Raw genomic sequence first — 20,518 nt, 5'->3', positions numbered from 1 at the left:
AGCAGGAACCCTCAGCACAGCCCCGAGAGGGACACTGCGCAACTGGGCCGAAGGACGGTACCGACACCATGGAAGCCAACGACCCACCCGGATCCGGAAAGCGTCTCTCATACCAAGCAGCCCCAGGGTACTGCTCCGGACAGCCCCGGTGTTCCGTGAGGGGGGCCATTCCCAGAAAAGAGCACCGAGAGGAGCACCTGAGGCATCCTGCGAGCACACACTCTGCAAGCAAAATCCTCTGTGCCTTGGAGTCAGGGCTGAGAACTGTCACTAACCAGGGGAACAGTGTTGGTACTAAGATAAACACATTCTTGAAGACAAAAACAAGCAACAAACCCTCACCTGCACATTGTACACTTAGGAAACAGACAGAACTAACTCACCATTGCTTCATTCAGCAGTAACGGCCCTCACAGCCTTAAAAAGTTCACATTTCAACAGAGTAAAACAATGACATTAGCAACTTGTCCTTATTGCAGCTTTTCATCTGGTTTCAGGCTTAAGGAAAACAACTAATTCAGGAAGAGAAAAAAAATAACATTTTCACCATTTCATAAAGTGTTTATTGAGGATGGTAACACAGGATAAATCATGCAACAGCTCAGTAAAAAAAGGGAATCATTTAAAGGATAAAGAATGATAACTGGTGCTGCTGATTTTGAAAAGTTTATAAAAAAAAATACCTTAATTGTCCAAAAGTGACATCAAAAAACCACTTGAAGCTGAACATGGAAGTTGCTTATAAAGCATTCATTAAAAAGAAAATGTAGATACTCTTTAAAATGATCACCTACAGATTACTGTAATCAACACCTCACAAGTCTCTTGTTTCTACAGCTGCAATGGTGTAGCAGGGCTGTATGTTCAAGATATTTAACCTTTTCCTGAATAAAGGATACAGTCACAAACATTTGCTACTGAGCAACACAACTGCATCTCTTACCCATCACAACCTGTGCTGCCAAGGGCTTTCAGTATTGGGATTACCTTCCCAAACACCGTGGCAAAACAAGAAAGGGCCCATCCATGGGGCCTCAGGAGACTTCCTTACTGTCCTCTTGCCATCAGCCTGTTTTAGAAGGGGAACAACTACAAAATGTGACTGTCCACCTTCTGGCACCAACATATATTTTAACTCCATGTCAGCAGATGGCACAAAGACTGGGCACCAGCACATCACATCAAACATTGGTGGTTTCAGATTTAGAGTTGACATATATTCACCTTTTGGAAAAAAATAAATATAGTGGAATGGAAATTGAGTCAAGGGGAAAGAACAGATGACTACCATCCATCAAGGATGCACATATCTGTGCACTGAAAAAAAAAAACAAAACCAAACAAACCAAAAAACCAAAGAAAAAAAACCCCAGTCATTTCAAAGAACTTCTTGAAAATTAAAAAAAAAAAAAAAAAGTTTGCACTTGTTCCTGGTCATAAACAATCTCACAAAAATCTCACTTTTGGAACTATTCCAATTGAAACCATACACTGAACTTATTGATACAGTATAAGTTTCTTTATGTAAAAAATCTTTATACATAGTAATAAAAAAGATAAAGGCAAGATGCATCAAACAGAAATCTGCTGGTTGTTCTTCCTCTGTTCTTACAGAGCCGCTGATGACTACCTGCACTATAAAGAGCTGTGTTTCTGACTTTCTGTCTCAAGCATCTTCACCTTTGCTTGTGATAAGGATCGTTCTGTCCACGCATCCCAAAGGACAGATGCTGCTGATGTTTGTTTTTTTTGGCACTTACGCTGGCAAACTGAGTTTCTTTCCCTTGAGTACTGTAAGGAAAAGCAGGAAAAAAAACAATTAGCAAAAAAACCGTGATCGAGGAGAAGCACATGCTCTTTGAACATCAAAGGCACCAAATCCTAGCACAAAGAAACAAAAGTCACCTAAAGTCACTTTGTTACAAACGGGTGCACTGCAGACAGTCCTCCCAAGCTTGCCTCTCTCAGTATGTACTGGTAAAACTAGGATGAATTAACTATTCCATTCCTGCCCTCTTGTGGTACCCTGGAATTCTCACTTTTCATCCTTGTAGGACATACCAGCCTAGGACTGCAGTTTCTCAAGACTTACAACTAACATAACAAAGCCCCACATAGCTCTGTAGTTCTTTGATGGAAGATGGAATGTGAGCAAGGGCAGGATTACCAATACACCCAGAAGAAATGACTGCTTCTGTGCTTAGCATAAACTGAAACATCCAAAATCCTTCACATTCTTAAGGTACTTAAAACACTGAGAGATGTCTCTTAGGTGTGGAATCTGCATGAAACAGAGTACACTGTCAGGAGAAGCATGAGGATCATGCTTATTGGTGGAAGGCAACAGACACATGTATCTAGCCATACTTTACATCTGCAGTTAAGTTTATCAAACCATTTACACATTTATATTCTATCCATACTCAAAACCAATCCTCAAAAATGCCTCACACTTGCAGAAAGTGTATTTCATAAAACTTATCAAGGAGATTTCAGTGATAATTTGCAAACAGAATTAACAACTTAGTAATGTTGATACAGCAGATCCCTATGAACATGCTAATTCCAGAACCTGAAGCTGGAAGTTATTGCACCACTTACCTTTTGTAACATACAAATAGAAGAAGTCACAGTAAAGGACAGTCTGGACCACACCAGCAACAACAGCTATGAGGTCAAAAAATCCCTCAAAATAGTAGCGCCAAATCCAGTTGACTAAGTACAAGGCACGGTACAGACCCAAGAAGAAAAGATAGTGAGTAGTGATGGTCTCTGCTTCCCCAGTTTTGCTGATCATAAAAAGTTGAGGGAGAATGGCAACCGATTCAAGGTAGATGGAGAAAGTCCACAGTATCTGAAAGGAACAAAAACCCCACAGGTATATTTAAAGGTTTCACTGACAACAGAAGCACAGAAGATATTTGACTTGGTTTTCACTCTTTGACAATGCTAAGAACAGGTGTAGTGTTTTGGCAAACTACCCTTGGTACAGGAAACACTAACTGAATGCTTCATAACCAACCACAGAATGGTATAAGGGAACAGCTCTCTTGGCAGACATCAGACTCTCCAAACCAGCTGTTCAGTGAACTGCCAGGCATAGGTTTATTACTTGTGAGGAAATTTATTACTTGTGAGGAAATTTATGTGCATCTGCCAGAGCAGGATTCACAGGACCATGAAACACAGCTTATGGAGATGGTGCTGTGAAAAGGTGCAGGGAAACTGAAGCCCTTTTTTCCCCACGTTCTTCCAACTTTTTTTATCTACTGGTTTATAGAATGAGTTAACACAGAATAAAATATAAAATGTTTCAAAGTGTTGCAATTAAAACTCCTTTACTTTCTGGTAACATAATTTAACTCCAATAAATATAAAACTGTATCTCAGTACACTTAAAATAAGCATTTAAAGTTATTCTCTATTTTGTGTGAAAAGTCACCTCCTTGAACTCTATACAATTACATTTTTAAACATTTTTTTTCTAATAGGAAAACACACAGCTGCATTTCAAATTCAATGCTATTCCTTTTAATATTCTACACCACTTGTGATTCTACAAAATTTAGGAAGTATTGTAATTCCTTTTATTTCACCAGGTGGCACATTTATTCACAAACTGCATTCAGGGGCATTTCTTCAACAAACGTAAGAGCAAAGGAAAGATACTTTGAATTATTATAAGCATCAGAATATACTGAGGAAAAGATAGTCTTCTGCTTAACAGAATAATCAATGTTGATAATAATGTCAGTCTCATGAAGTGCCTTAAATTTTCACAGAAATCTATACTGTAAAGCTTCATTAAGGAAACAGGATTAGCCTGAACCTAGTAAATACAGGCATCTTTCAAGCATTCCTCAATAAGCCTAAAAATGCACAACTTCATCTTCTAAATTTTTTAGAGAAAAACATATAATCTCCTGCCCAAAATCAACTCACCTCCAGAGGAGAGAAGTCATGATTGACAAGAAATGAGAGTCCACCAACAGGAACTATCAGAAATTCCACTCTGAATGTATCATGGTTTCCATCATAGGTGGCCTTGAATTTCATGTAGATCAGATACACGGTGGCGTATGAGCAAGCAATGTAGATGAGCTAAAGAGAAGGAAAGAAAAAACAAAACATGCAGAGGTTGCAGGATTAGATCAAACTCACTGAACAAAGATATTCCCAGGCACCAGGAGAAATAAGTGCTGTCTTTTTGGTTGTTTGCATTGTTTGTTTACATGCTTTTGCAGTTTCAGGCTATCTGGTGATACTTTACTTTCCTCAGCAGGTAATAATTCAAAACCATGACTCCAGGCTAAAAGCACCACCTTGCCTCTGGCTGAACTGCCTCTAAATACCCTTTCCTGAGCAGACAGAACTAAGAAGCACCAGCCCAAAACAGTGACAGTAAAAATGTGCATGTGCACACATGCATGCAGTAATGATGGAAAGGGACTTTTTACATTCAAAAAGCCTGGGAGCAGTGTGGCTCACTTGGACTCAGCCAGTTAACATATCACAAATTAGCTGATTTGATTTAGACCTTTAAACATCCATAAAATCTGAAGAGTGGCAAGTGGCCAATGTTCTCCACCAACCAGCAGGCCACAAAAACTGCAAAACTAAGACTGATAGAAGCACTGAACCAGGATTCAATTTCAATTTCAGCTGGTGTCTAATGTTACCATTTTTAATTGTTATGGTACAGTTGACATAGCTATTCACCATGGAATAGGCAAATAGCCTTTTGTTTAACTAGAAAAAAACCCCAGAATCATAAGCACCCCAGCTGACTAGAGATAAAGGACCACAGGACAAGATTTCATGGAATCACAGAATCATCAAGGTTGGAAAAGACCTCTAGGATCAATATACTGGCATAGGGATATTCCCTATATATTCAGATATAGGGAATCCCTATTGCACATATAAACTAATTCTTATTGGTCATAAAAGATACTCAGAAAGCGTGAAGGAATCCCAACTCCTTATTAAAGATTTCTTCACAAAAATTATAGTGTGTTTTGGGACACTCAGAACGTTTTCATTTTTAAAGATACCAAAAGAAAAGAATGGTAGAAAAATGACTGTCAAGTGCACCAGCAGAAATGCATCCAATACTCAGATACAGGGAGCATGAAAAAGAAACTGTAAGATACAGAATGCTACAAATCACAAAAACTGGTCTGCAGGGCATTACAAAAGGCACACACTGCCAATTCGTGTATTTCTGCAAATATTCCTGGAACAGTGAATAAACAAATTTCTCTAGATACTCAATGATCACTACCAGACAAATAAAGTTGGCTCCAGTAGTTTAATATTTCTTTTAAAATTCCGATTAAAATCCTAACTCTACAGAAACTAACCAACTTTTTTTGCTGTCAATTGTAGCATTTTCCTCAGATTACAAAATTAATTTAGTTATGCTGTGGGTGAGTCTTTTTGCATAGTAGTTCAGGTTCCCTACAACTGTATACTCCTAAATATATGGAGATAGAAGACATGTTTGGGACATTCAAGCAGCTTTGCCTTGACACTACAATAATGAGATGAAAAGCCAATTACATCTAACTACATCTCTCTAATCTTTGAAAGTGTAACAGTAACTTGCTTTTATTTTGCAAGTTAATACTGGATTTGAACAAGGGACCACTCTTTCACTGGAAAGATTCAGTTTAATACAGCATCACAAATATAATTGCCTATGTTCATTCCTTTTCTGGGTAGGAGGGCTGCAGAACAAAGACATGGGCATGACCCTGAATCACAACCAATACATAAATTGCAAAAAAACCTAGCTGCTCCTTTAGTGCACCCAGCAGTAGCTTTCATGTTCTCAGAAATTACATGGGGAAAAAAGCTTGGATTTCAAGAATCTTTTATTTAATCCACAGTTCTCCACCTAGACTGTTAATACTAAACCTTAAGCATACACTTGACTTATTAGAAAACAAGGGTGTTAGTAGGGTTATGATCTAAAAATTTTATTTTACTATATTATTCCCCTAATTCTTCAGTAAGTTTTATATCATTGACCATCTAGTCTTTCCTCTTGGCAAAGTTATACTATCCTCTAAACTAACTTTGAGAGCATCAACAAAATAAAGGACCTGGATTAAAAAGGTGTCTGCTCTGACATCACAAATGCACCACTCTGTACTGGTGCCACAGACCTGTTGCACTGTGCCAGTCCACTGCCCTGTTTTCTTGTGCACAGCACCAGAAACTGCAGGCACAAACAACAAATAACAAAACTGACTCTGAGCTTACTAACATGCAGTGGATAGGCAAAAAGGGTATCATCTGATGCAAGCAACATTCCTAAAAGCACATTGCTGTCAGCTTCTGACCAGACAATAGCTACAATTCTGGCAATGCATTCTGAATACTAATTTACCTTGTAATGGGTAAAGATTTACTTAAGCTCTGATGTCTCAATTGAGAAATACAATTTATTTGAACCATTTTCCCAAAAGCTTTTATTTTCAAAAGCCAAACTGGCATTTGTTCTAAATGTCCTGTCCCCAGAGAGTTTTTAAAAACTACATGTAGTGTGTAGAAAGAAGTAGGATTTTGAGTCCTTTTCCCACATTCTTTATCCAAAGCCCATCTAGAACTTATTTGGTATTAACTGTGCAGTGGGCCACTTAAAGAGGCTTTTGTTAATGAAATTATGCATTCTGCATGCATTATTACTAGCTTTTCTAACTCATTGGTATACTCTACCTTCATAGATGTGTTATACAATGAAATGAATGAAGTGAAGAGGTCCAGATAACGGGTAGTGAAGACCACTGCAAACAGAAGCTGGCTTTTCCCAGAAATACCTAAAGCAATAAAGGAAATAAATCATTACTCACAAAGCAATGATGTGCTTTAAAACACTTGGTGCTAAGGATGAAGAAGAATATATCCTTTATTTCTAACCAACCTGATCACAAAATTAGTACAAAATCCAAGCTTCCAGAACTAAGCTGTACAAACAGAACTTTAAGTTCATGTATCTCAGTTCTGTGAATATAAGTTACCTACACATCATTATACTGGAAAAGGTGCTTGTGCTACACAAGACTTGGAAGTCACAGCAGAGACCTCACAGGTGGTATTATTGTAGATTGCACTGTCTGTTCAGCATTATCATTGGGCACTGTGCAGCAAGGCTGCATTAGCTTTCCATTCTCAGAGTGCTGACACATGCCTCAGTACATTTTTCAGATGCTGAATAGTTGGAGTGGTACAAGGGCAACAGATACTAAGGATCCAGTGATAATCAGAAAGTATGTCAATACCAACAACATGATTTTAAAGGAATAAATTGATTTTAAAACATAAGGCAATTAAATTCAGAAACTTAACTGACAACACGGTGTAGGAAAAAATTACTAAATAGCCAGAAACAGATGTAACTATGCACTATAACAATATAAATAAAGAGAGAAATTACTTAAAATGACAGATATCTACACTGCATCTTCAAATGAACTTTCATTTTTAGGTCAAAGCCCCTACCATCAAAACATTTTTTCGTACTTCACTCCAACCACTAAAGCAGGGTTAGAGGCATAAAAGCTTTGCACCATCAGTCACTAAAAGCTTCTGGAAACTGAGGTGAAGCATTGCTCCTTAATACTGATGTGGTGGCATGTCACAGTAGGGGGACAAAACAACCCAGCCTGTGCCTCTATCTTGTTACTCCAATTATTCTTGTTTTCAGTCATCCAGGGTGAAAATACTTTAATCTGTCCAGCTAAGCATGCAAATACTGTTCAAAAAACAAGAGGGAAATATGGTTCCTTGGAGAGGGTTAGGATGCAAGGCTGAAAATCCTTGTCCCTTTAACAGACTATTTCTCAAGAAGACTTTTATGAAGAGTGCCATAAAGCAATTGGAGCAAAGGCTATCTGCTCTGATTACTGAACCCCCTTTTCACTGTGACTTAAGAAAACCTGAGTAAGTTGCCCCACTGAAGGAACTTTACATTTATACATAAAGCACAGGAATAGCTGAAACAGTAACAATTAAAAAGGGGTTTTATTTGTAACTTACATATGTGAAATGACTACTAATGAGCCTAATATACTACCTGAAGAACAGCCCAACTGCCTGTAAAAAACTGTAGGACAGAAAACAGCAATTGCCTTAAAACTTAAGAGTTATACAGACTGTAAAACTATAAAAAACAATCTGTAAATATTAAAAAAAACAAAAACAAACAAACAAAAAAACACCCCAAAACCATTAAAACTCCCAAAAAACCACAAACCACTGCTCAATGCTTAGGAAAAAAAAAAATTTGACATTTCTTGAACTGGTACTAGACTACAGAGAGAGCTGATGCAGCAGCCTTGGTTGCAGCCCAGGTGTGCTCACTGACATTACAGGTTTGACAGAGCCCTGCTCTCATGCCAATAAAACCTCCCAGAAAGCAATGCTGCCTTAAGGTCAGGACCCAAAGGACAAAGAAATCCACCTGGACAGATTACTGTACAGCACCATGCTACAGCATATAGTTACTTTAAATTATTTAGCATGGTGCTTTCTTTTAGTAAATAACTGTGAACAGAAAAAAAAAAAAAAAAAAAGGATATAAGATACAGTAATTATTGAAAATGTCTATAAATGTGCATCTGGATATATTGTCACAAAAATACAAGCAACATCCTTGATGCATTCCTCTAAGCTATTGCCAGCCTCATCTCCCCCCTAACCCAAAAGCTGCAGTTTTTATTAAGACTTCCAGTACTGAATTTTGAATCTTTAGAACAGTCAAATGCTCCTGAAACACATCAAAAGCCAAGTTTAAGCTAATTTTCAAGTTAAATAGGATAGTCAGGCAAGGTTCCCAGTTTAAACCAAAGACCAATGGAGAGACAGACAAACTCAGAGAAAGCACAGGGGAAGTAAATAGGTGAACACTCTGCTGTGTGAATTTGACCCATTTAAAAACTTTAGGAAGGATATCAATATACCTATCACAGCACTGCCCTTGCCTCCTGGCTGGTAACTGCAATATACACGACTACACTGCTGTTATTCTCATCCTTCTCCCTTTCCTTTTATTCCCACAAACTCTACTTAGTTCTTGAGCTAAATAAACACATTTTGTTTTCTTCTTCCCAAGCTCTACAATCGAATTTTACAATCAAATCTTTCAGTTTTGTTCCATCCTCACACACAGAACTTCTCCAACTTCTACACTCCAGCTTGGCTTAAATCAATAATATGAAACTAATTCAAAAGCTCAGATGATTTTTCACAGCCGGGGAAGACAGCAGAGCTGAAATTAAGTATTTTCTCATCAGCTTCATTCTGCTGTTGTGAGATAGGTACAAAGCAGTAGGCAGCAGGAGAGGCATTGAGACAGCTTGGCTGTCCAGTGCATACACTGCTTACTATGAACTGTATATCCCTATGGCAAAGTGCTGTCTGAAGTCTTCAACACAGCATATGAGTGTAGACACATAAAATTATGGGGCAGCTACCTTACCTAGCAAAAGTATTATACATTTACTAGCTACATTACTTTATAAAGTATTCATCATACAGTCTGACAGTCTTGCAACTGCAGGTCACCTTTAACATTTCCCAAATGACACTGGAAAAAGCCAAACAATTTTCAGGCAGTAATTCACAAAGCAAACAATCAAATTTTACTTGGAATGGACTAGCAAATATAGTTTGAACATGACAATGTTTGAAAACAAAGAATTCAAATCTTATGAATTCCCTAATCATGCCACAAAGTCAATAATGGAGTTACCTGCTACAGTCTCCATGGATCCTAGCAATTATTTTTCAGCTATTATTTGCAGTGGCAAACATCTTTCCAAGTTCTAAATCTGGAAACTCAAATAATCAGTCATGCAAAAAATTGTTTCCCTGCCAGCTCTGAAATCATGACTTGATTTGCTCTCCCCTTGTTCTCTTTTCAACATACTGGATAAATTAGCAGGGGAAAAAAAAAAGTCTGTCGAACACTGAAAACATGGACTGCTTCATAAAGCTGATTATCCTAACCTCACCTGTGTTCCTCAATTAGAGTCACTGCTTAGGAAAGAGAACAGGGACTGATGTCTCTTCAGGAAACAGCAGGTTGCAGCAGAGGTACACAGGCTGTCTCACTCTCGTTTCCAGCTGCTTTTACAGGCCCCTGTGCTCCTCTTGGAACAAAGGCCTCAGACACACAGATGCAACCAGAAGATTGGAGTCGGCACCATGTGGTTTGCCAGCTCTTCATGGATCACAGCCTACAGTTTAGCAATCAGTTAGAAGCCTTTATTTATTTTTTAAGCTTCTACTGGTTCAAAAGTACACAGTTAAAGCAGCAGCTGGTTTGCCCCGTTCTTCCTTAGTCACCAGTAGCCACAGGATTTGTTTATTTAATTTATTAACTGCTCTAATATTCAAGGTAAAGGAATTGGAGAAAGCCCACTATCAAGAGTCATTTAGCAGCTGCTCAACATTAGTAAATGAGTATTTAGGGTTATTGTTGTGTATGACTTTACAAAGGTATTTTCTGCCAATATATATTTATTAGTAGAAACCACAGCAACAACAAACTGCTACAATGAACAGGTTGGAGTCCCCAGAATAATATTTCATGCTGCCTTGAGGTGCTCTTCTTATTCTAGACAACCCTGTTAGGCCTCAGACACTAATCTCATAGGAGTAAATCCAGATCCATGCCACTTCTAAGATATAAGGCAGAACTAAAGACAAGTGACCAATCCCAGACAAATGCATCCCCATTTCACTTTTTTTTCCTCAGGAAAATAAATGAAGTAGAAATTTCTAATGAAAGAGCTCAGACCAGAGTATTTGGGTTCAGGGACACTGGCTAATTTCGTAAGGTGAAGAGCTGAGGGTCCTACTTAATATAGGCCCATTTACTTTTTTGTGTTGGAGAAAGCAGTACGAAAAATAATGATTGGTATAACTTTCTTATGATTAAGTAATTCCTAGTAACAGAGAGCCTCAATCAAAACTGACTTAAAACAGTATCAGATCACTTTTTGAGCAGAAAGATGGGACTAGGTTACATTGTACTCAGTGTGTAAATAACTTCTCATCCAAAGGTCACTTAAGAATCTCTTGGCTGAAACCCTATTTGAATTTTAGCCTTGAACTACTATTTCTCATTTTCCTTCTTCAGACAGCGAGAGATATTTGGTTTTTATATCCTTAACTCTGTTATTGTCTGTAATCTTGACATTAAGGCAGAGGGCAGAACTCTACAGAAGAGCTGGAGAAGGCCAGGTCATTTTCCTGTGAGATCCAGACAGAATTCCTTATCCACTAGAACATGAGCCAGGAAAGCTCATTAGGAAGGAGCTCTTATGCTCCATGACTTCAGAAAAAATAGTTCTGCACTACTACTGTATTTGGACTGTGGAGTCATTTTCCTGAGCTCTTTTGTAAAGTTAAGAACAGTACCTACTCCAAGTGTGTTTAAAACCAAAAGCTGCTAATTTACTATTTTTTTTTTCTTTTGCACTACCAAGTGATTAGCAAAAAGTGGCTTGACATAAAAACATACAGAACCTGTACTTCCTCTTACCTGCAGTGCAAATCCCTTTCACTTCCCCATTCTCAAAGTAATCCCTCATGCTTTCAATTGAAGACTTCACATATACATCTAATGTAACACCATTAACTCGGTATTTGAACAATATTTCATGTTAACACACGGCAGACTGATTTCAAGAATCTTCAATCAAGATTCTTGCTAACCAAGGAGGAGTGCACTGGAGAGAAGACAAAGTCCAAGCTCAAGCTCTTCAAGAAGAACTCACCCAGTCCACAGCAAAAACTGTTTTTTCAGGGTCGGTGGCCTGATCCATGTAACACAGAAAGCACAGAAATGTCCATTTTGAATGGACACCTAGTTTTCCCAAAGAAAACAGCTATGCTGCAGTTTTAAGAACTGCTTGCAGTTCCCTCCAACCACCACACCGTAACACTACACGCGGAAAACAAAAAAAACCCAAAACCAAACCACATCACAGGGAATTCTCCGAAGCACGTACAAAACACGGGGGGGAAGAAGGAGCATTCTCCCCGTTCTCCCGGCGGGCAGAGGGGCAGCGGAGCGGGGCCACCCCCGACGCACGGCCCGGACCCGGCTCCATCTCCCGCCCGCCACACCTCTGCCGCTGCCACGTCAGAGCAGGCCAGGATCCCGACGGGAAGCTCTTCATTCCAGCCTGGAACCTCTCTCCGACAGCTTCCTACTGCAGCTAGCCATGCAAACAAGAAAACACCCCAGGAGCCTTGTAACCACGAATCACAGTTTAATTCTTACCGCAGAGCGGTAAACAAAAGGGAAGAGGAGGGCGCGTTACTCAGCCGCGAATGCAACCCAGGGCGGAGGGGGTGTTGGGAAAAAGGGAGAGAGCCAGGGGAAGGAACTTCAGGATCTGCAAACTGCACGTCAGCTACTCCCAACGCTGCACCAAAACCAGAGCGGAGCTGGCAGGTGCCCACTGAGAGCGCAGATGGAAGGCTGTGCACGGTGTCAGGGAAGGCGAGAAAAACGAGCTCCGTCCCCGCTCCCGATTGCGGCCATGGGAGGGGGGAGGGAGGGAGGGAGGCCCCGCGCCCCCCCCTTCCCCAAACCTGCCTCTCCATTCATTCTCCCGGTGCCGGGCAGTTACATAAGGAAGGAGCGAGCCTCTCGGGGACAGCCTCGGTGGCGCTCGGGGATTAAAAGTACAAATAATGGCAGCCCCCTAAGCCTTTGACAGAATCACTGATGCTACGAGTGCGCTCCCAGCCCGGAGGAGGGGATGCGGCGCCCCCCTCCACCCGCTTCCCCACACCCTGGCTTTGGAGGGGAGCAAGCTAAGGGGGAGGTCGGTCAGGACGAAGGCAGAGCCCCTTCTCTCGGGCGCTGAGAGAAGCGATCGACCCTTTTCACCTGCTAAGGGAGACTTCTACCCTCCCGCCCTGGGGCCTTCAGATGGCGCCCCGGAGGCCCCCCGCCTCTCTCCGTTTTACCACAGTCGCCTCCCGAGCAAGTGGGGCAGGCGGGAACCACCCCCCGCGCTGCTCCGCAGCCCCCCCACCGGCTGGGACGAGCTCTCCTCGGGGAGCGATCCCGAAAGGGAGGCAGAGGCGATCGCAGCACCCCCCACCGCGGTGAGGAGGCAGCCATGGCGCTCAGCCCCCAGAGAGGTTTCCCTGAGGCTCCGCGGCCCTGAGCTGCCCGGCCGGTCCCTCCGCCCTCCCCTCACCCGCCCAGCGGCCTTCCGCACGCACCCGCGCAGGAGCGGCTCTTCCAGATCTTGAGAAGCAGGATGATGATGGCCGCCAGGTGGGACAAGTCCCCGGTGAGGCGGAAAATGTTCATGGCGGCGACGGCGGCAGAGGCGGCACAGCAGCCCGGAGCCGGGGAGCGAAGATGGCGTAAGCTCAGCGGGCACCGAGCGACGTGGCCCGGGGACGTGGCCAGACAGCCACCGCGCCCGGTGCACCCTGGGAAACGGGAGGGAACAGCTCCGCCCCTCCGCCGCCTCCCGCCGGGGTGGCGGAGCCGTTAGCCCTGAGGCGAGCGGGTCCCGCCGGCCGCGGGCAGCGGACGGAACCGAACCAGGTGGCCGCACTCAGCCACCTGGCGCTGCGAGCGGGGCGGCCCGGGCCCGGGTGGCAGCGGGGCCTGGCTCCCGCCGAGCCCTGAGGAGCGGAGTCCGAGCTTCGGATCCCGCGCACGGTGTCCGGCGCCGAGGGCGGAGTACGGAACCCTGAGGGGTGGGGAGACCTTAAAGTTCCAGGGGAGGAAAGGAGAGACCCTTTGTTAAGCGGCTGCTGCGCGGGTGAGGAGGCTCCGACAGCGAAAGAAGCGCCCGGGAGGAGCGGGAGGGAGGAACCGCCGTGTAATTCGGCACCAGACGTGGGGCGAGTGGAGCGGCTGATGCTAAGGGGCTACCGTCGTGTTTTGTGGAAAGGAGCAATCGACTTGGTGCATATTTAGTAGCCCAGGAGAGTACGCGAAATCTTCCGAGGAAAAAATAGCAATTGCTCCTTGCAACAAGGTTTGCAAGTTAGGATGCTGCCTCTTTGCAGTCCTGAATCCCTAAGCCTGAAAGAGGGCACCAACAGCGAGGTTGTCCAGTCAAAGAGGTCTCTCTTAAGCACTACTGTAATAAATCTAAGGTTCTCTATTAAACCAAACAACCCGAAAAAACCCAAAACAAAACAAAAAAACTTTGCTTTTTATATAACATCACACAAGGGTAAGTTATTTCTGGTTTTTTTTTTTTGGTTTTTTTTTTTTTTTTACACCTGTTGAGGAAACACCAAAAGGACTTTACTGGTACAGAACCACATACAGAAAAAATTTCCCATAGCAAAACGTTATGTATTGTTCAAAAATTTATGAAAAAGACCCTAACTGCAATCTCTAATTTTTTTTTTTTTTAAATGTAGCATAACCATGGACATCTTTAAGGGGCTTATATATTCCCTGAAAGAGAACTGATTAGTAGGTCCTGTTGAGTTTATCTTCTTTAAATGTACCCACAGTGTGACAAAACCAAATTTACTTATTTTCAGAGACTCAGTATCAAAGCCTCTTAAATCAGTGTGTTCATAAGTACAGCCATACAAATCCTTGACAAGCCCTGCAGCATCTCCTATCTTTTAATGCTCTACGAGGTTATATGCTACATATGAAAAGTTTCATAGATTTGAACTCTAACAGGCTAATTATTCTAAACAGATATTTAATAACTTTCAGCATCAAATAATGTTTGACGTAAGTGTGGCTACGTAAGTGGCATTTCTATCATTACATACAAGTGTAACAGCAAGAAAGTACAGCTTATGCCTTATGAGGCACTGGCTGAACTGTTTGACACAGGCTTAATAGAAATATGTACATGTAATATGTTGGATGTAAACACTGCTGAAGGATGAATACTGAAATAAAAGTTGCTAATAAAAACACTGGCAGATGCTTAACTGGAATCTCTTTTAATAGATACATTAAAGGCAGAGAGCTGACATGCTTTCCCTGCTTCTGTCCTTTCCTCAGTTCATGCAGGATATAGTCAGAATTTATGATCTAAGTTGTTTCTGACATCTCATTAAATATTGAAACACACCAGGCCCAGTTAAAGATGCCCTATGGCAGCTTTAGGTTGTACATTGAACCAACATGTGACTTTAGCTATAGCAATGGCTATTATTTGGCTGTTATTTGATAAATCAGTGCAATTCTCTTCTACACAATAGTTAAAAATTATCGGGGAAAAGAGTACCAGAAAGTATTATTGTGATGTATTTGAGACATTAGTATTTTCCACTATTTCGTATTTCTTTAGGAATTTACTCATGGTCTATTTTCCCTTTTTCCCCAAAGAGAAGATAGTAAGTGAGATACTGTTAAATATGTGTAAGGCTAATTAATATCAGGTAAAACATTAGATGATAAATGTTACGTTGTTACCAGCAAAGCAAAAAGTTCAGCAATGGCAATTCCTCCATTTAATCCTGCAGTGTATAGTCACTTGGACTGAAAGGTCAGAACATGCCCTGTTCCTGCATCATGAGGGCAAGAAAATCCTCTCATTAATCTGGAGGGGAAAGCAGAATGATGCTGAATAGGAGAGGGTAGGAAGAGACAGATGGACATTGGCTGCTTGCTACTCATTGCAGAAAAAAAATAATCTCTAGACTATCTATTTCTGGGTACAATTAAAGAACCAGATGTGAATTTTGACAAAAATATCCTGTGGTACAAAACTGCTACAGGTCCTGATACCAGACAAGGTCAGTTTGAGTATATTATCTAATCTCATAGTTTTTCTGTTTAGGGGCTGAGTAGACATAAGAAGATATTCTGATAATGGACCAGGTACTTTACCAAAATAGGAAGTTCTGGATACCTGAACATTATAGAGATTTATTCTGGTCTCTGAAAAAAATATTTATCTGTACTTTTAAAAGCATGCTGTATGACTGTGCACAAAATACTGTTTCTGAGGAACAATTTCAGATGTTCTGGGGTATCAATATAAGAAATTTCACTTAGATTGGACTTTGTGTTTATTCTTTGCTTTTCTATCCAGTTTTCTTCCTGCCTTCCTGGAAAGGGAAGTCTGATCCCTGACCTCAACAGCAGTGGAGTTAGCAGTCCACAAGGCTGTCCCACACCATATGACACAGGAGAGAGTAGAGTAAGGTCCTTTGCTCTCCTTTGGCCCATGTATCTCCTTTGGCTTTAAAACCAAACTCACACACTTATAAAAACATTTTCAGTAAGATAAAGAGACCACATTGCTTAAAACTGTACCAGGCTAGAAGATAAGCTTTTTTTGAGGAGGGTGGAAAAATAAGCCAAAACCAGACAAAATAAAAACAAAAATAACAACAGAAGGCAAACACAAGAGTAAAAGGATATTTGGGATTTGATTTCTACTTCTCTCTAAGGAAGATCACAAGGGAACACAGGTACCACAGTTTAAACAAGTTCCTCAGCTGATAAGCCATAACTGGCTGTGTGCACACTGGGAAGCAGCACATGAGATAAGCAAAATGCAGGAAGAGCCAGAGCACCAGCAAGTGTAGTGTGTCCAGTGCAATGGGATTACCTGCTCAAGTGACATATTCCAGGTGACAATTTGATTGCCTGTCTGTGGGTGTCATTTGAGTCTCCCATAACATCAGTTGTGTTTGGCTGCACACCTGGGAGCCATGTCTCACATCTGCTGCAGCATGGGCAGGCAGTGGGACTCTAAAAAGGACCTGGTCTAATATGATGAGGCTGCAGTCTCTGTTATGAGACAATAATCTGGTGGTGATGATCCTGAGATAGGCACAGCAGGCAAGTGATAAGATAAATCTGTCCCAATGCAGTATGTAATTGCTGTATTTGAGCAAATTATAGAGAGGCAGAAAGGTTGTCTTAACTTTAAAATTAAAGCAGGATGCCATTTTTTAAAAAGCACTGTCTTTAGAGCCTCACACTGGTAGGAGTTGGTTAGCTCTGATGTGACAGATTGAGATCACTGTGCATCACACATTTCAGGTACTCTACAAAACCTGACACCAGACATAATGCCAGCTTTATAGGGGCAAATTTTAGATATTGTGGATGGGTAGTTGTTTCCTTCAGGGATTTAGAGATATCAGACATGTGACATTTCCTCAGTACCAGGTTGTACAGATATTTTCTCAATTAGTAATCTAGAACTAGTAGCCCCTTTCTCTAAACAGTATTCTGCACAGAAAGGTGTCAGGCACTGAAATAATAAGCCAACAAGGTATTTCTGCCCATCCCTTAAGAATTCTACATCCAATCAAATGATTTAAATGAAATGCTTCTTCATATGCAGAACCACCTGTCACATGGATCACAACACTCAGAAGAGCTGGGGCTACACCCCAGATGCATCAGACTGTCAACAGTCAGATGTATATCCTGCAGTATGTACAGCAGTGCCTAGCAACCATCAGAGCAGTCACGAGTGGAAAGGAGAGCTGCAATTCTCACAATATGCAAAAATAACTGCTGTGATATATATTCAGCAATAGATTTATGCATTAGTCTGATTTTTTTTTTTCATTGTCAAATAGAAATGTCAGAACTAAAAAGACACAGGAAAAAATAAGCTTGGTCTAATCAAATGTTACCCACATCTACAAAAAACAGCAAAATTTCTTTAAGGACCAAAGAAATCTTTATACAACAATTCCCTGTAGGATATTTTTCCCCAAAATCCTGACGGTGTGAAAAGAGAGGGACTGTGAGGCATTTTTCCCATGAGTGCATTCACGTGAAAGTGATCGTGCACATTTTGTAATTTACATATGCACAGGGGAGAGAGTCACATGCCCTGCAGTATCCCATGGCACGGGTGCCTGCTGTAAGGGGTTCTGTGGTTTGTTTCACAGGACTAAAAAGGAAAGTGTACGTGTTTTGGTTTCCTTTTAGCAAAGGAAGTGTGCCAGATTGTGAATGAAGAGCAGATTACACACCCTTCATACCAGCACTCTGCTGCTTTATCTCCTTTCCATCTATTCTTCCCACAGAAATTCAGTTTCAACAGTTTTGAGAGGTATCTCATGAATCACATTTTCTGCAGAATGGGTTTTTCCATCACTGACTTTTACAAGGGGTACTTTGGCAAAAAGTAAAATTGCTTTTCTGCAGTACTCACTGTTCAAGATTTTCACACCATCTTACCAACCAAATAGGATCTGTAATCTTACCATGAAGTACAACATTAAGTGGGTGCTCCACATTTACCCTTTCTACACTACTCATCTAAGAAGTAGATGTCTTTGACCAAATGCAATGCCAAGATTAACAACATAATTAATAATTTAAGAAAATAAATAATCAAGGAGTTTCACTATTTAAAAGCACTTGTGCTTGGAAGAAGCACAGATGGAACAAAACAAGGAGTTCACTCCTGCTCCAATTAAAAGCTAAACTCTGACTCACATTATTGCAGAAAGAATCACTCCAAGGTACATTGACAGAAGAGGATGACTTTTAGGTCATACAGATTTCTGAAGTGGTTGGTACAGCAAAGTCACAGATCTGACTTGAACAGCTGAACTGGAAATGCTGTCATCTTCACTATGAAAACATTCTGCCTCTTCACTGAAGTGCACACAGAACTCAAGTCAGGCAATTTCTAGAAATTAAACCACCTTTTAGTACTTTCACATCTAAATCAGGCAGAACTTTTAATTGTGGAAAACAGATAAATTTGTTTAATGTATTTGATTCATTGAAATATTTTTGGGTTTAGTGGGTATTTGCATTCTATGGTTTTTATGCAGAGCAGGAAACATGGTGCAGAAAAGCTGGAATCTCACTATTAGGGAAAAATGGGGAAAGGCAGTTTGCAGCAATAGTAGTTCTTTGCTCATAAAATGCAGAACTGAAGCATGTAATATTATCTGTAACAGCTTGTCACACTTGCCAGGGCTAGGTATAGACAAAGGCATTTCCTAGAGCAGATCTCTCAAGGGCAGGAGGGAGTAAAAACCAGTGCTGCTCACTGCCTACTTTGCCAGTAACAAAACCCTGGAAATCAGGCTGGCTCCTACTGCTGCAGGAATTACAGAATATATGGGACTGTCGTGGGAGGTGTTATTCCCAACAGTAGCAATAACTAAAATTCACCCTTCTCCAGCAGAAGCAAGCTTCCTCCCTCCAGCTCTCCCTCTCAGCCCCACTCCTTCCCCACCTGTAGCATAATTTCAATTCTGCTTTCAGTGCTGAGAAGCTAGAGATAATGTTTGCCATAAAGAAATAGTACTAAAAGTTTGAAAGGCATTTACTACAGTACAGCCCTAAATGAAAAAGCTAAAGTCCATGCAATGCCTTTTTTAGTCTAGAAAAGATAAAGTCTTATCCAATGGCAAAATGGAAAACTGTACCAGTGCATTCTTAGCATAAAATCACATTGAATGACACCAAAATGTATGTTCACATGCAGAGAGTTTTTAATGTATCTGTTTTTTCCATTGCTTAAAATACTGAGGAGAGGCAAGAAAAACATTAGACACTTAATCCACATGCTGATAAAACACATGAAAATATTTGTAGTTTGTAATTATGAGAAAGAAGTTAAGAGAGAGCTTCTGTAAAGTACTGGACTACCCACAGTTCCAGTACTACTTAGACCTAGTGAACATTTCTCCCTGATGATTCCCAGGTCTGCATTTCAACCCTGCCTGAAGTGAAGGGACCATCTCATGATGAACATAAGCAGGTTTCCACAGTGCATTCTCTTGCATGAAATACTAACAGTATTGCCAATGCCCTCAGTGTCAACAGTTCTGTGTTGAATGCACACAGCCACAGGGAACTACATTTTGTACAGATGATTAAATTATAAGAACATGTCATCACTTCTTATCTAAACAGGATTTAAACCAGTGGCCCAGAGATTAAGCTATTTTATTTAAACAGCAGTAAATTTTAGCATGGTTTCTACTACTTCACACAGAAGGATGGATAGTCCCTGTCTGGAGGAACACACACTCAAAGCATAAAAAGGAACCCTCCAGAGGAGTGTAACCAAATTAGCTAACAAAAAAACACTGGATAAAACACATCATCCTCCAAAGGGTGGTCACTTGTTACCTACCCCCTAGGTCATTCAGGCTACCCCCTCACACCTAAGCATATGTCTCAGTGATTTTCTCATGAGACAGATAAGCCCCTTCCAGTTTTGACAATAGTTTGAAGTATTTGGAGTTATCCTATGTTATTTGTTAATGGTAAAGGTAAGGAGAGATGATACTTCCCATCATGATGGCAGATGAAGGTGTCCCTTCTCAGAATTAACCACTTTGCACTCAGGCATCTCAGAGCCTCTTGATTCTACTATTTATGCTGATCTGCAACCCTTTATTTCTATAATTTCTTTCTGTGACACTGAAAATCAAAAAACAAAGACAAATATTAAGTCTTTCAATGTGCCTTGATTTGCAGTCCTAAAGACAAAGCAGGGCACTTAAGCATTCAACTGACTTAATTGGAATGTATACCTTAAGCCCACCA

General features: G+C 41.0%; 2 protein-coding genes across 2 annotated transcripts in view; both read right to left on the bottom strand.

The window, feature by feature from the left end:
• Positions 1-540: 540 nt before the first annotated feature.
• Positions 541-13,507, bottom strand: KDELR2 (KDEL endoplasmic reticulum protein retention receptor 2). Its single transcript, XM_071760650.1, has 5 exons — positions 13,255-13,507; positions 6,724-6,824; positions 3,943-4,101; positions 2,602-2,854; positions 541-1,791 (listed from the first exon to the last, which is right to left on the bottom strand). The coding sequence occupies exons 1-5, from the start codon at positions 13,343-13,345 to the stop codon at positions 1,757-1,759; spliced, it is 639 nt and encodes a 212-aa protein (XP_071616751.1). The 5' UTR covers positions 13,346-13,507; the 3' UTR covers positions 541-1,756.
• A 5,933-nt stretch (positions 13,508-19,440) lies between these two features.
• The window catches only part of OTOA (otoancorin), a 32,909-nt gene continuing 31,831 nt past the window's right edge, over positions 19,441-20,518 (bottom strand). Inside the window, exon 29 of the mRNA XM_071760643.1 lies at positions 19,441-20,392. The gene's annotated coding sequence lies outside the window, so the exon portion shown is untranslated. The remainder of the gene's footprint in view (positions 20,393-20,518) is intronic.

This window comes from Heliangelus exortis, chromosome 17 (genome assembly GCF_036169615.1).
Source record: "Heliangelus exortis chromosome 17, bHelExo1.hap1, whole genome shotgun sequence".
NCBI classification, from domain to species: domain Eukaryota; kingdom Metazoa; phylum Chordata; class Aves; order Apodiformes; family Trochilidae; genus Heliangelus; species Heliangelus exortis.
Note: the sequence above shows the minus strand (reverse complement) of the source record. Positions and strands in the feature narration are given on the sequence as shown.

Excerpts from the sequence above, each read along its gene's own strand:
- KDELR2 (XM_071760650.1), bottom strand. The coding sequence starts at position 13,345 with ATGAACATTTTCCGCCTCACCGGGGACTTGTCCCACCTGGCGGCCATC. Across the intron at positions 4,102-6,723 it reads TGTATAACACATCTATGAAG|CTCATCTACATTGCTTGCTC; the intron begins GTAGAGTATACC and ends CCTTCTCTTTAG. Across the intron at positions 1,792-2,601 it reads CTATTTGTATGTTACAAAAG|TACTCAAGGGAAAGAAACTC; the intron begins GTAAGTGGTGCA and ends TTTTCCTTACAG.